Below are 16,028 nucleotides of genomic sequence, written 5' to 3'. Positions count from 1 at the left end.
GAAGTTTGTAAAACTATATTCTATTACAAATTATATTCGAAAATGAGAAAAATTCAACAAACTTGCAGAACCTATCAATATAATTTATCGATAGTATCGATACAAAATAAATTCAAAGCTTGGTCTGTTTAATTTTTTATTTTCTTTGCCAATTTAAAAAAAAAAAGGTGCACTTTATTGAAGTAACGGCTCGGAATTGGTTATGTGCTGTGAAAATATTTAGGCGCCTAATTCATTTTGAGCTGTTAACAGTCCCAGACTGTACTGTAAAACGCAACTCTATCGAATGTTAACAGCGCAACACATTGCAGCGAGTTGGCATACCCCATTTTTACAACAAAAAATATTCTACTGTCGACGCCGCCGCTTTTGGACGCGCGTCTATTTCTGTTTTTATTTTAAATATAAAGTGTGTTTACACGTTTAAAATACAAATAAAGTGTTTGAATTATAAAAATTGTGGATATTAAAGTGGTTAACAAGAATATTCTCGTTAACAAATTGAAAAACATTGCTGTAAATTGTAAGTAAAAAGTGTTATGGAAGTCTGCGCTGCTGTCAGCGTCGCTGTCGACGCAACCGGGTACAGTTGCTGTTGGCGCGTAAACTGTGAATCTGTGTGTATAAATGTATGTGTGTGTGTGTGATAGTGTGCGGGAGAGAGAACTAAAAATAAAATAAGCCAGTTTAAAGAGCGAGACAAAGAGACTGATATTAATTATATATTGCAGGACAAAAGAATTTGGTGAGGAATTATGGATCGAAGGCTAAGAAGGCCACGAAAAACGGAGGATTTGCCTGCAGCAGCTCCTCCTCCAACATCTGCCAGTCTTTTGCCAATTTCGAAGCGTGCCGGCTCTATAAACACCCGTACACGTGCTTCACCCTCTGGCATAGTCAAGGTTGCTCCACCAGTGGATCAGGATTTACGGCCGCGAACACGTCGTTCCAGTCGTGGACCACCCACAGTGGGTGCTGCCCCACCACCCCTAATCAAGGCCAGTGCAAAGGTTCCAACACCCATTCGAGAGGTGCCAGAGGTAAGTCTGATTACTAAGCGAAATCCTGTCCCACTACTAATCCATATGTCTTTCCTTTCTTAAGGTTCCTTCACCGGTGCGTCAATCTACTAGCAATTTACCCATGACCCTGACCACTAATACCTCGAGTCGGGCGCCAAATAAATCTCTAATAACCAATTCGGTTAATAGTAGCAGTTTTTCCACCACCACGACCACAACTAGCCAACATATATTGATACAACACGAGGGCGATACTGGTGGTGCGGAAGTGGATACGGAATCCATACGTAAACGACTTACAGAACGTTTACGTCGCTCTGTATCCAAAACTATCTCAAATCTAACTAATACCGAAGGCAGTCGCTATAGTCGCAGTGTCTCACGTTCTGTCTATGGCGAGGAAGACGATGGCAAATCATCGAAACGTAGTTACTCCACAGGCATCGAAGAGGACTCGCTAGATGAGGAGGATGAGGATGATGTACAGGAGGATAATTTCAAGAGTTTTCAACGTGGTCAAACAGCAAGTCCTCAACTTAATGTGGAATGCCGTAAGCTACAGACACCAAGAGAATTTGGTGGTTGGCTGGGTGCAGTTTTCCTCCTCATCTTTGTGCCCAGTTGGGTGTACTATCTAACCTGGAGTTGCACTTCACGCAATAGTTGCCAATTTAAGCGTGTGAATCTCACCGCACTGGTGGATTGGTCTTATCTGGGACGGCAAGTGTTCCAGAATCATGTCATTGGCGTTTATGTGGCCTATCAAGTTGTGGTATTTCTCCTGGTGGCCCTTCTGCCAGGACGTCGTGTGCATTTAACCCGAGAGACGTATACATTTAATTCACTGGGCGTGGCAGTTACATTTTTACTTGCTGGCGGATTGGCGGAATATCTAAAATATCCTGTCGTGAATTTCGTTTTACGTCATTACTTGAGATTCTGCATCTATGGACTGATAAGTGCCTTTGTGGCTGCTTTATGGAGCTATTGGCGTGTTGATACCACCAAATATAATGTCCTGCGTCAGACATTGACCAATGATTATGGACGAAGTGGTGAATTTATGATAGATTTCGCTTTGGGCCGTCAATTGAATCCCAAATGGTTGGGTCGTGTCGATTGGAAGCAATACTATTATCGCCTCTCAATGGTGACCACTCTGATATATGCCTCCTGCTATATCTATCAGATTCTACAATGGCCCAAATGGCCCGTTGCGGAGAATGCTGAGGAAGAGCAAGTTGGAGGTTTCCTCTACTTGGTCAACTATTTCTATCAGAATGTAAACTATGATAAGGGCTCTTTGTTATGTGCCAGTTGTCTATTGGCCTATATCTTGGATGCCATAATCTTTGAACATCATTTGAGTTCATCCTTTGAGTTGCAACATGAGGGTTATGGCTGTCTTCTTCTCCTACGCTATGCCTCCACCCCATATCTCCTGTCGGGAGTAACTAAATATTTCTATGAGCAACGTGTACCCATTACCTGTTGGTATGCACCCATTGGAGTGATTCTCCTCCTACTTGTGGGTCTCTTTGTGAAACGTTTTAGCTGTGCATACAAGTACAAATATCGCCTAAACTCACAGAGTCCCATATTTGCCAATATCGAGACTATACACACCTATCAGGGGAGTCGTTTGCTCTTGAGTGGCCTATGGGGACATTTGCGTCAACCCAATTATCTGGGTGACATTATTGCTCTTGTGGCTCTGGGTACTCCCATGGTCATGCGTCCCGCTTGGCCTCCATTGTTGGGTTTGGCTTTGCTTATTCTAGTTCTCTTGCATCGTGCCACCCGGGCTAATGTAAGGAATCAGGAGCGTTATCACTCTTCATGGCATCGCTATTGTTCTCAAGTGCGTTACTATATTCTGCCCAAGATCTATTAAGGGGAATGAAACGACTTTTTTGTGTGTGCATTTTTTTTGTGTCTGATTTTTTATTTTATTTTAGTTATTTTGCCCACCGATTTTTTAACCTTAGCCCGCATTTCTTCGAATTTGTATATATTATATATTCATGACATCCACAAGAAACAAAAAAAAAAAAAAAAAAACTCCCATCCCCAATTCACCCAATTGATTAGTACAAAATTATTTTTCATTTTTCATGCCCCTCCTCCCCTTCCATTACCCCAAAAAAAGGGGAAGTTCATTTATATTTTTTATTTGTGTAGCTAAAGAAAAAAAAAAGGACAAATTATGATTACATTTATTTGATTTAAGTAATACTAAAATAAACTTACATTTAGTCTTTAACTTTATATTTTATGCCTAAATCTATCTAAAGCAAATTAAAACAAAAGAAACACTTAAAGAACATAGAATCTATGTATATAGCAGTAATATTATCATATTTACATTTTATATTAATAAATCTTATATAACTTATAAACTTTAGTTTCTAAAGTTTAAGAAATTATGGCGAATTATTATTTATCTGGCTAATGGGTTGGGAAAACAATTTCAAAGTATATTTAATTTACAGTAGAAATCACTTTAAAGAATTACGAGTAAAACAAAAAATTAAATAATATAAAGGTAAACTTTTTCATAATTTTGAACCTTAATTCTGTCTGATTGATGTTTTTAATTTGGAAACTAGCATAAGTTTCTATTTATCCTGGTGACTCCTTCTCCGCTTAAAGTATGCAATGGAAATATGTACATACTATAAAGTTCAAGACAATGTTTGATAAAATCAACAAGGCCAAATTGGAATCCCAATTGAGAAAACTTTTTGCCATTGTTTTAAAGGAATTTTTAAAATTACTAGTATAATTGTATAATTTTTTACCACTTTAGTGCTAAATTAGTGCCAATTTATAGAAAAATTAGTATTTACGTTTACATTTACTTAAATTTTTTGAAATTAGTTTGGATAAGTTTATAATTTTAAAAATATTAGGAAAAGAAAACCAAATTTAAGCATTTACTGTTAAATCCTTCTTAACACTCTAACACAGTGTTAAGCAACATGCATACACACACATACATACAAACATACGCATACAAGAAAGTGCACGCTTGTTCGCCATACTTTGCTCACTTTTTATCTCTTTTCTTCAGTTGTCGAAAGTCGCTCGCAAATATTAGTCGCCGAAATTTGTGTCTTGAAAAACTTAAACTTAAAATACTTAGCTTAAAAAATAAAATGCGCAATTTAATTCGGTTAATAATGGTTATTAACAGTACAACAATTAAAAAGTTTTAATTTTGTTAAAGACATGTATAATTAGTTTTGTTAAAATGTAAAACCAAAACGTAACGGGATCGCCTGCGCAGCTGAATAAAAAGCGTAAGCGGCTTCGACGTTGGCGCAGCAGCAGATAAAAACGGCAACGCTGGCGTTGTCTAATGTGTTTGTAATTGTTTTTACTTTCTTTACGTCATCTCCTTTTGCGTTGAAATGGCATTCTGTTTTTGTTCGTGTGTGGGTGTGTGAGTGCGTTTTTTTTGCCTCTCAAGAAAGCGTGCAATTTTTTTCTTTCTGTTTGTATGAGTAAGCTTCAATGAAGCTGTTATTTGTGTTTTCGTTAAAGTGAGTGTAGTGAGAGTTTTACTGGAAGAACAAATCGGATAAGAGAGCAAGCTAACTGAGTAACTTAAATTGCGGTAAGGTGAGTAAATCTCTTATTTTCGTTTCAAATTTAGTTTTCATAAAAATAACATGCGCAAGCACTTTAAACTGTGTTTTTAACTTACCAAAAACAAAAAACAAATTTTTTTTTCGATTTAAAGGGGTTTACTTTAACTTGAATGAGAATAATGAAATATTATATGGCGTATTTCATGGCACAAAAATGTTGATGATGATGAATGTCAGCGGCATAGAAAAGAAGTAATTTTGTGTAAAAATGGTGGCAACCGTCCTCCGTCCCTCCCCTCTTCTTTCGCCATCCTTGAAGTTCCCTTTACCCCGCCACGCACTGTTACAACTGTTAATGACATTTACGAATGTTTGCCGGCAATGGAGCAAGGAGCAAACGAGCAGCCACCCATCCAACCGTACGAAACGCCGCATATAATGCCAAAATAATGACCTCCCCCCCTGCTCTGGCCCTCACAACCGACACCATTCACCATTACAATCTGCCTCCCCTAACCACTAACCGTCTAACTGTCGTCTGAAGCCCAACTCCACCTACTCCTACCCCCGAAAAATATGCAATAGAAAAATGACGCGGAAACTGTCAAAAACCCCAACAAAAAAAAAAAAAAAAAAAAAAAAAACGTCAGAGGTCTTGGTTAATTTTGAGCATACATGAATTTTTTATACTCTTATTTCTTTGGTTATTTTTTTTTTTTAATTTTGAAATATAATATTTCCTTACATTTTATTTATTTTTACGTTTTACAACTTGAGCTTTTGATAAAATATTGAAATATTCATTAAAGAATTATAAATCATACTTAATATCCTGAAGCAGAACCCAAAAACGTAGTTTCTATGTTAAAGGTCACACAAGATACAGTGGTGATCGGGCTCGTCATTTTAACAGGAGAAATTGGGTATTTTGGGGAAAATCGGGCATTTTGGAGAAAAAATACCTCTTGGTTATCAAAATTTAACAAGTTTCATAAGTAGAATTTCGATTTTCTGATCGGAATTTCCCTACCAAAGAAAAATTCCACTGACAGGTTAGTCTAAGATCGGCAGGTCGCCCGTTTTGTTAGTCACCTCACCTTCAAAGGACTAGCAATCACGAAGTGTCTATGCGTTGAATTGTTCCTTTATGTTCATAAATTGGAGTTTTAACTCTCATTTAAAACCATTTTGCTAAGTCCATATCAAAACAAATATACCCTTCATGCAAAAAACGAAAAAAAAATCCACCGAATGCCGCAGACTTTTGCGGTTTTGGCCATACAAATGAGCGACCAGCGTAGACGGACCACGCCCCCACCGTGACCAAAAAAAAAATTATACAATAATGGCGTCAACATTAGCAAATTGTTTGCTTGTAGTTTCCAGGTTTTTTCTCTTTTCCGTTCGTTGGCTTTTCCTTTAATGAGCGTTTAAATTGCGGTTCTTGGTCAAATGAAATGATTTTTTTTTTTGTATGTATGTATGTACTCTTCTGTGTTGGGGTTTTTCCGGGGATTTATTGTGACTTTTTGATTGATTGTGTCCATGCGGTAAGATGGGGTCGCTGTGTGTGTGTGTGTGCTACGAAAATTAAATATTTATTACGCCCCAAATTGTAAAGTCTTTCTGCCTATGTAGATGATAGTTTGTTTTCCTTGCCATTTAGTTTCTTCCCACACGTTTTGAATTTATTGTGTTTAAAAGGATTTTTATTCTCTTTCAGCCCCTTAACTGGCTTTAACTGGGCTTAGTAAATCACGCCTTTTGTCAACATCAGATAACATTTGGCATAAATTTAAGTTTAATTGACTTAATGCTTGTTCCTTGTACTAGTTTATTTTGCTCACTTTTTTTTTTGCATTTATCAAATAATTAATTACTTCAACTAACTGACTAGGCGATTTCAGACTGACTGAAGGTGTTAGCATAGGTAGCAGTAGGCAGGCAGGCAGATAGACTGACAGACAGACAAACTGACTTTGTGCCATGTCACTCAAAGTTATATAAGCTGCCCCTTTCTTTTCACATATTATCACCCTGCATTTAGGGTTACAATAGCTTACACATCAATTCGGTGAGACAGAATCTTAGTTGTAAGGAACTCTTTAGTAATAATTCTTAGATACTTCATTGTTTGTCTTACTACAATATAATTTAAACTTATGGCAAAATACTTTTTTGAATACTTTCTCTTATGAAACATTTTAATTCACTAAAAGTCTAAAAACTTTTTTTAAAACATTTAACACCGTTTTCAGGAGGTTTTGAAAGCTTTAGTTAGTGCTGTTTTAATTTATTTTAAAGATCCTAACAAAATTTGAAAATAATGTCGGCAGTTAAAAGCTTAGCCGTTTTTCCATAGAATATTTCATATAGTCACTAAAACTATTCATTCTTTAGAAATGTAAAATTTTGTTAGGATTCATTTAGTAGCTCAGATCAAGAAAAAGATCTAGAAACAATAGAGTAACTAAAAAATACCCAAGATAGATTTAAGTATAAGTAAATTGTAACATGAACTGTTTCTCTTAATGAGGTTAAAGTATTTTCTAAAATACATACAAAGGTATTTAGAGTTTATATTCAATGACTACTATTGTAGTTGTCTTACTCCACAATTACTACCGGCAAATGTCAAATAAACTCTAATTAAATAAATGCACTTAATAGGTTCAACTTAAAATAAATTGAAATTGAAAATTGTTATTTAACAACTTCTGTAAAAGTTGTAGCCCTGGATTTAAGTTTATATTGTTGTACATTTAGCAAAATGATTGGTTGTTGTCTGTCTGTTGAGTGTCTCGGTCTGTGTCCGCCTTCATTTGCGGTGGGATGGGGTGGGGTGGAGTATGAGGGGTTCCATGGAAGATTGCATTGTCAACGACGCATGACTTTGGCTTTCAGTCGTTTAGAAGGAATCGCTTCAAAATGCCTTCAACTAGCCTGTGGGCAGAGAAATGTTGTCATGAAGTTTTGCGTGGGTGCCTCAATGTCTACAGCTGCTGCTGCTGCAACTGAGTGCCACCAACCAGTCGTTCCACCTCCCTTTCCCTCTTCCGACCCTCCCTTTGCCATGGCTAATTGCAAAGTTTTCTATAAATTTAACTTTGCCTCGTGGCGGAAGTCAATGCATTTTGTTGTAGTTTTGTAATTGGCCCATGTCAACAAGTAAAAATAAGAGGAATCGATAAAATTGTTATTGAATGTAATTGGGTTTCTGTAATTGAGTTATTTGTTATATAGTGCAACATTTCTCTCTGATTGATTGATGGAAATTGAAAGTGAGTTTGAGGAGACTCTATAAATTGATTTAGCAAAAAGAGAGGAAATACAATTTTACACACATTTTTTGTTACTAAGACGACAAAACTCTTGACATAGGACAAGACGTCCTTTTGTTTTGCTCCCCATTCATCTTGATCAAAAAGTAAGCTTAGAGGCTAAGTTTGCATTTAAATTGGTAATTAACACGCACAAAAAAAGAAAAAAACAAAGGTCAAAAAGTGTAAAAGAAAACCCCCAAAAAAGTGAACAAACACAAAGGAAAACCCAACATAGACAAAACAAAAGAAAAGAATAGCGGAAACAATCATTTACACCAAAACGGAAACGTTTATAATACGCGTACCAAAAAAAAAAACACCAAGACGTCAAACCTTGAGGACTAGATTATTTTTTGGGTAATGTTAACCAAGGCCAAATCGAGCATAACAAAAAAAAATCTCGTTTGAGCGCGAAATTGATTGTCAAAAGAAAAAAGCAAAGAAATACTAGAAAAACCAAATGATACACTGGGATAAAAATGCAAATGACAACTTTATCAAAGATCAGAAGTGGATAAAATACAAAGACAACCGTTTAGGCTACTCCTTGTTGAGGCATTGCAACAATTAGTCTATCATTTTGAAACCAAATTTTATAAGACTTGAAATATAAACGCTAAACGATCTTGAAGGTAGTTTTGATTTCAAGATCACCAGCATAAGCATTTGAAGCAAAAGAATAGCCAATATTTTACCAAGGACATGCTTGACACTTTTCCTAAGTAAATAGTATTTCTTTTTGATTTCTTTCTGTGTAAAAAGTCTTCTGTCAAATGTCACAAAAACACGTAATGACAATAAAATTTATCCCATTTTCTATTTGTGTTGCTGCTGCTTACTTTATCATGGTCTTCTATTTCCACGGTAGTTCAGCGTACGTTATCATTTTATTAAATCAAAAAAGAGGAGACAAAATCAGAGAGAAAGGCCGGGAGAAAAAGAAGAGGAGATACGTCCTTGCTGGCAATTGAGTTTTGCCAATTGAATGTAAATAAAGTAACTTTGCCAGCAAATGAATGAAATGAATATGAATGAGACTAAGAGTAAGCACACACACCAAACGGACACCGAAAAGGACTCAAGTCGTTACTGGCTTTCACTTGCTTAATGAGAGTTTAGTTTAGTTTTTTCTTTGTCAAAGATTTGCTTGCTAATGAAGCCATCATGAAAAGTGACATGCAATTTATTAGTCAGTCAATTTCCATTTTCTATTTGCAAACCAAAAAATAAAGAAGAGAAAATATAAAATGTTTGGCAAATTGAATTTGTTTAAAGTAAACCTTTTAACAACAATTAGAGCAACAATTTTCTTCGACTCGTTTCTATCTCTCTCTCATTCTCTCCCTCGTATTGTCGGAACTGGTCTTGACCATAAAATTTAACGTCAAATTGTATGTTGAGGCAGAAAAAGCAAACTTAATTGTCTGCTCAGTTTTATTTACTTGCCTCTAAAGGATGTGTCTCTCCTTTGCTTCAACTTCTACTTGTGTGCTTGTAATTACTGTGCAACGATCCCAAGTATACCAAACCCCCCGACCCCTTTCTCTCTCGCCCACCAACTTCACCTGCTGGCTGCTCTTCACTTAACGGACATGACCAAGTCTGAACAAAACAATAGGCCTGGACTTCCGAACATGAACATAGAGAGCAGGCTTCGAGCACTACAAGAACAACATACATACATGCTTTGCGCAAGGACTAACTGATTGTCTAATAAATACCTTACACTGAGAATAAAGTTGTTTGGCGTACAAAATTTAACATTTGTAGGTTACGTTCTCTAGAAAGCAACAACAGGGAGTTGCTTTCGGGTTTATTTTTAATAGTTTACCCATTTGTAGCTTTACTATTTCAGGAAGCAACTGGCTTCGCCTGAATATTCTACCAAAGAGCAGGGGTTCTTAAACACATCAACTTCTGCCAGAACCCAAAAGTACTTATGAATACTTCTTCAGGGGTTCTTTCCAAAGTAGAGCCAGTTGCTACAAGAAAAAAGCTATTTCCAATTTAAGAAACCAAACTGCCTTCAGGGTCATGGCAAAGACAGTTGCTGCTTGGAATGAGATGTCTATGAATACCCATATTAGAGAAATACAAAGACTTTTCAAGAGGGGCCAGTTGAAGTAGCTGTGTTGGTAGTCTATTGATTTGTGATTTTAGCCTTAAGGCCGTAAGCATTGATTAAGCTTAATCATACTTGAAATTTAAATATTTATCGAAACTAATCGGGGTTTCATTTAAGAAATACAAGCCAAATAATGTTTCTCCCATATCATGAAATATATTTCAGTGCATTAGTTTTTGTCTGGTTTTGTGGTCTACAACAATAGACTTGACCAAAGACATGATGATGATGTGGACGTGGATGTGGATGATGATGCTGATGCTGATGTGTGGTTGTTGTAGCTGAGATGGTTTGGGTTGTGTCCCCTTCATGTGCGCTTTATGCTTGGCCAGTCACTCTGAGTGGTAACAAGTCTGTGGTCATGTTGTAGGTGTTGTTATCTATATTTGCATGCCATTGGATCGTCGTACTCCCCCTTTCGGTTCTTGCCAACTTGCTCCTTTTGTGCTGCCAATAACTCAATCAGTGGCGCATTGCAGACCATACATCATAAGAGCGGAGACAAAATATTAATCGAAAACCTGGGGCAAGGCTAAGTGGTTATGGATTCATTCATTGCGATTATGTCACAGCCAACAGGCCAACACAGGAACAGCAGCAGGACCAGGAGTAGGAGCAAGAGTTTACAATTTATAATTGTCTGCGAGATGCGACGGAAACTTGCGCCGACAAATGGCACCAAGGAGAAGGAGGAGAAAGGGACTAACCGATGATTTATGGCCAAAGGAAATTGACTTGTGATATATCGTTCGATAACGCAACAAAACGAAGACCTTGAAAACAATTGTAACAACTGTGCATTGTGGACATTTAAGTCAATCTGGTACATTAATTGATCAGTTAAAAATTAAATGGTTTTAATTGATTTTAAATTTTTAATTGATAATATGAAAACAAAGTTAAACTATGTATATCTTATAGCTCCCATAGGAACAATCGGTCGAAAACAGTGGCTTTGATCAGTAACTTCATTAATTGCCATGCTAAGATTGTTGACCGGTCTAAGTTATGCCCGGCCCTATGGTTTTTAATACCATTTTGTGAGGTTTCCTTCTTCGTGGACTACTCTGCCATGTCAGGTATTTCAAATTTTATCAACTTTTAGCTCCTTTGCCTTAAATGCAACATTCATAACTCATTGTCAAGTGAAAACCAACTTAACCACAAATGTCCCGTACCGCCTTCCTAGCCTCCCCCTCGCCACATCCTTGTTGAAGTTTACCTTTTAATGAGGCGCTTAAGTTGTGGCCAGCCACATAACGATGCTTCATTATGAGGCAAACACTTTCCCATCACGTCCTTTTCCAACTGCCAACTGACTTGACTGTATTGTGATTTTAATTAGAAAACTTAATAGACGGTGGTTCGCTATGCGATGCTTTGATAGTTTTGGTGGTTCGTTGGATTGCCATTGCGTTTTCATGTAAATATTTTTCTCTGTATGAAATGCTTTGCCAGGTCGAAAAAATATTTCAAATTTTATAAAAATTGTGAGTCTGTGTGGCGGGAGAACAAAATAGAAATGTTTTTCAACAAAGAATTTGAGCATGGAAAACTAGCCAAAAAGTATGCAACACTTGATGTTGTTACACATAGGATACGAAAAACGAAGCTGGGCCAGGTGTTGGAGCTTGCTAAAGGATTTTGCAAGCCCAACCACAAGCCTCTCTGGACTCTCTCTCTGTCTATCTATCTCTATGGCAAAAGTATCAAGTTCGTTTATTTCTGCTACTTTTTTCTCTCTCTCTTTCTCTGGACTCAGTTTAGGTATTTTTTTCAACACCCTCTCATCCTGCCTTTTTTTGGTATCCTAACCAATGTATGGTATATGTAAGTATTTTGTTGTCCAGGCTTGGGGGAGCCATATGCGAAATTGTTTTATAGCTGCCCAGCACCAGGAGCAGCAACAGCAACAACAAGGACCTCAATTGGTCAGCTAGCAGGAGCAAAGGAGGAGCTAGGAGCGTTTGTTGAGTTGGTTTATGGACGGATGTTGCCTTTAAGTTGTATATCCGTAGCTCAAAGTTTTTTGGTTTTTATCCTTTTACTTTGTTGTTGTTGTTGTTGTTGTTGCTGTTGCAATTTTATGCTGAAGCGTTTAACAAAGCGACGTAAATTGCACTAGTTCGCTTTGTTCCCTTCTAACTTCTCGTTTTAGTCCTCATCCTAGTCCCTACTCTTCCTCCTAAATATACGTGATATGTTACCGAGCCTGAAGACCATTTTATTGAGGTTCTTTTTCTTTTTTTCTACATTTTTAGTTTGTGGTTTTAGTTAAACTTTTATTATTGGGAAAGGTGGAAAATGTGGTGGCTCTTGAGAAGGTAACAATTTTTTGTGGTTTTGTCTTTAACTTTATTATTTTGCTTTAAAAAAAAATGTCAAATAAGAAATAAAAAGCCCACAAATACAAACTTTATGCACAAATTTTAAATTAATACAAATACGGAACAGTTTCAAAATGTTTTTAACAGTTTTGAAGTAGTTATGCTAAAAAAATAAAAAGAATTTCTAATTGATTGAAATGAACTCGAAAAGAACATTCTTTAAATTGTGTAGGGTTGCCTCTTCATCCATAAACTGTTCTTAAATAAATTACATATCATATCGATAATTTTTTGACAAGAATTAATTTATTTTATGGAATGTGTTTCACAGTCTTTAGTCTTTAACTAGAAGGACAATGTTTAATCCGATTTATGTATTGTATACAAACATTAGATTGAATTGCCATACAAATCAACTGAAAATAAGGAACATTTTATCGACATTTTACTAAGTATATACTGATACTATATTTCAGCTTTATAATAGAAAACAACTTTAATAACAATTTTAAAAAATATAGCATTTTCTGGCGCATATCGATATTTGTATAGTATCGATATATGTATATTTAAGTCCCCATGGATTAGATCTCATCTAGGACTATGGTCAACCATTCTATTCTTAGTTGCTTCATTTTATGTCAAAAGTTGTTGGCTTTTTTCTTTCATCCTTGCAAGTACTTTATCTTCCGATGCCAAATCCCCAAGTTGCTCCTTCAACACGTTGACTAACTTGACAATGAACAATAACAAATGAAACATCAACAATATGACAAAAACAACAACAGCAACAGCAACAAATGAAGTTTGCATAAACGATGTTCGAACAACAATTCACCTGACAAACAGGCAACTCGTCGAAAAATAGTCGCAGAGTGCCAGCCGCTTTTGTGTTATTGCAACAACAACAACAACAAAACCAAACAATTTGCCACTGCAGTGCCTCATCCCCATCATCCTCTTCCTCTCAGCTCCCTCCTCGTCCTCCATCAGTTACATTGCCTCTTACTTGGCTACATCCTCTTCTCTTGGCCAACCAGAAGCGCTACATTTTGCGCTTTATGCACATTGTTTATGAATTTTCGCGCACAGAAAAGTTTGCCCATGAGATGTGGAGGAGGAGATTGACGCTGGTTGGTGGTGGGTTGGGACCCTGCCTTGGCTATGGCGTTGAATGGTTTTACGATTATTAACCCATAAAGTATTCATTGAAGTGAGTTGAGTGCCTGCGCCTGGGCCTGAGCTCAAACTCGAACTCGAGTCAGCGGCTGGGCACGCAAAAGTGCAATAACAAACAGACGAGGCCAGGCAAAAGCCAACAACAACAAAAGGCGCCACAAGTTGCAGCCTTTGACCCCGTCTGCACCGCCCATCGCGCATCGTCCGCTTCGCCCCACTTCCAGTTTTTTGGTCCATCTTCTTTCATGCTTCATACGCTTTTGTGCACTTTCGAAATACCCTACTATCGCTGATAATATAGGTTTTATTAGGCTTAATCGACTATAAAGAGCAAGTAGAGGACATTGCATCTCAAGAACGGTTTTAAAAGCTAAATACTAACAATAAGACTTAAAGAACTAAACTAGAGCAAATCAAAGAGACCATATCTCCAGCAGTTGATTGTATCTTTAAAGATTTAGCTGTTTCATAAAGACCATATAAAATTATAGAAAACAATGCGGACTGATAGATGCATCACATGGCAGGATAGACCATGTTTATCAAGAATATATATGCTTATCGAGTGAGTTTCAACTAAAATCCACATTCGTTATTCCATATTCATAGTTTAATACTTTGAAATCCGTGCGACTTGTATTAGGATTGAAAACAGAAACAATTTAAATCAGTTATTAAGCCAAAGTTTTCATCGAAAAAAAAAAAAAAAGGAAGTAAGAGTAAAGTTTTTTAATAGAAATTAAGTGAATCGATTTTAAATCTCTGAAAGTATGGTTTAAAAATGTTTAAATTTCCAAAAATTATTACGATAAAAATGTTTACAAGCTTTCTAATATGGTTGAGATGATTGTCTAAAGTAACCTTTAAATTACAAGAAAATCTTTCAATTTCGTTACTGGATAATTCCATTTGTCATTAGTTATGCCACTGATAATGATGCCCAAAAGTTTTGCTTAAAATTTTCCACCTATTTTTAAGAAAGTAAAGGGTATTTACAAATCGTTGACCTTATTTAGGTACAAAATTTCTTTTGGATTTTTGTTTTATTATTTTGATATAAAAGGAAAGGATGGATGAGCATAGGGGCGATGAGGATGGAATCACGCGGCACTCTTATCGTTTTTTTTTTTTTTTTTTTTTTTTTTGGAGGGCCTTTTCCTCGTTGGTTTTCTTGTCTCTTCTGTTTTCTGTGCTTTAGCTACTTTTTGTGTGTGTATGGATGGATGTTGTTTTTGGTATTTCGCTTTGTGCATTTTCAACTGACCAACCAAGCACTCTTCCTCTTCCCCTTTTGACCCTTATCGTTACCGCCCCCGTTGCCACTTTGCTGTCGCCTCCTTTCAGTCTTTTTTGAGAGTGCCTTAATTTATGCATCCACAACGAAACGAGTGAATATTAAAAGTTTTCAATGTATTTGTCTGTCTTTATCTACCTTCTTCTGGTGTGGCTTATGGTGGCGGTTCCTCGTAGTGGTGGTGGTGGTGCAACTGCTGCTGCTGTGGTTGGCGGCGGGTTGTCTGTAAGCGTGGGTTTGCGTTTGGTCTCTAGGAGCTGCTCTTTCGCTCTTCAGTAGATGATTATGATTACCCGTAGACATGTTAATACGGAAGCAAGAGAATAGCCACAGAAAAGCAGTGGTTAAAAAGGTGAAGAAAGGCGAAGAAGATAGAAATAAGTGCATTTACATATGTTAAACGATTTGATTAATTAATTGAAATTATGACTTAAATGTAATAATTGTTAATTTTGTTACATTAAAATTTGTTAATTACAGTTCCAAATCGAAAATTAATATTCCAAGAATTTTGATATTATTTCTAAAATTTGTATCTATTACTGAAGATTTTGGCTACTTTTTGATTCAAAATTGACATTCTACTTCTACCTTGTTTTATTTTATTGCTGAGCCATTGCCATAACTCAGCATTACACGAGCAAAAAGGAAGGGAAGAAAAAAAAAACTGACCCCGGACTACGTTTAATGGCTTCTTTGATAATCAACCGGGTAGATTGCACCCCAACCAAGCGTATAAAAACTCCATTCGATACACCTAAAATATGGCATGAAAAAAAAGGAAAAAAAAAACTCACAGACCAGAGAGGAAACAAAAATTCGCAGAAAGAAATAAAAGGACGAATTGTTGATACCTTTCAGCTTTATATGTATCGGGACTCTATAAAGAAATGTTATATTTGAAGGGAAATTTTAGAGTCTTTCCATTTTATTAGGAAAAACTGCGGACAGATTTTGTAAATTTGTTTTCATTGTTATCGTATGTCTATAAGTTGGCTATGTTATTCTTAGACGTATGTTCTGTCCCCTTTGAAGATCCCTCCAAAATCACATAAATACATTCCTGGAAATAAAAATGAAATGAAATAAATAGAAACACAGAAGGATGAACAGATAAAAGGAATGAGACACATTCGAAGGGCAAAAAATAAACTATAGGTCAACA

The 16,028-nt window shown here is 36.4% G+C and overlaps 1 protein-coding gene and 1 long non-coding RNA gene across 2 annotated transcripts in view; both read left to right on the top strand.

The window, feature by feature from the left end:
* Positions 1 to 351: 351 nt before the first annotated feature.
* LBR (lamin B receptor) lies at positions 352 to 3,445 on the top strand. Its single transcript, XM_068288493.1, has 3 exons — positions 352 to 523; positions 732 to 1,040; positions 1,105 to 3,445. Exons 2-3 carry the CDS (start codon positions 756 to 758, stop codon positions 2,914 to 2,916), a joined length of 2,097 nt encoding a protein of 698 aa, XP_068144594.1. The 5' UTR covers positions 352 to 523; positions 732 to 755; the 3' UTR covers positions 2,917 to 3,445.
* Positions 3,446 to 4,110: 665 nt separating this feature from the next.
* Positions 4,111 to 16,028, top strand: part of LOC137575829 (uncharacterized) — a 124,408-nt gene continuing 112,490 nt past the window's right edge. The window contains exon 1 of the long non-coding RNA XR_011032244.1: positions 4,111 to 4,646. This is a non-coding gene — a long non-coding RNA (uncharacterized lncRNA). The remainder of the gene's footprint in view (positions 4,647 to 16,028) is intronic.

The sequence above is a fragment of the Drosophila tropicalis genome, unplaced genomic scaffold, assembly GCF_018151085.1.
Source record: "Drosophila tropicalis isolate 14030-0801.00 unplaced genomic scaffold, ASM1815108v1 contig_593, whole genome shotgun sequence".
Classification (NCBI taxonomy): Eukaryota; Metazoa; Arthropoda; class Insecta; order Diptera; family Drosophilidae; genus Drosophila; species Drosophila tropicalis.
Note: the sequence above shows the minus strand (reverse complement) of the source record. Positions and strands in the feature narration are given on the sequence as shown.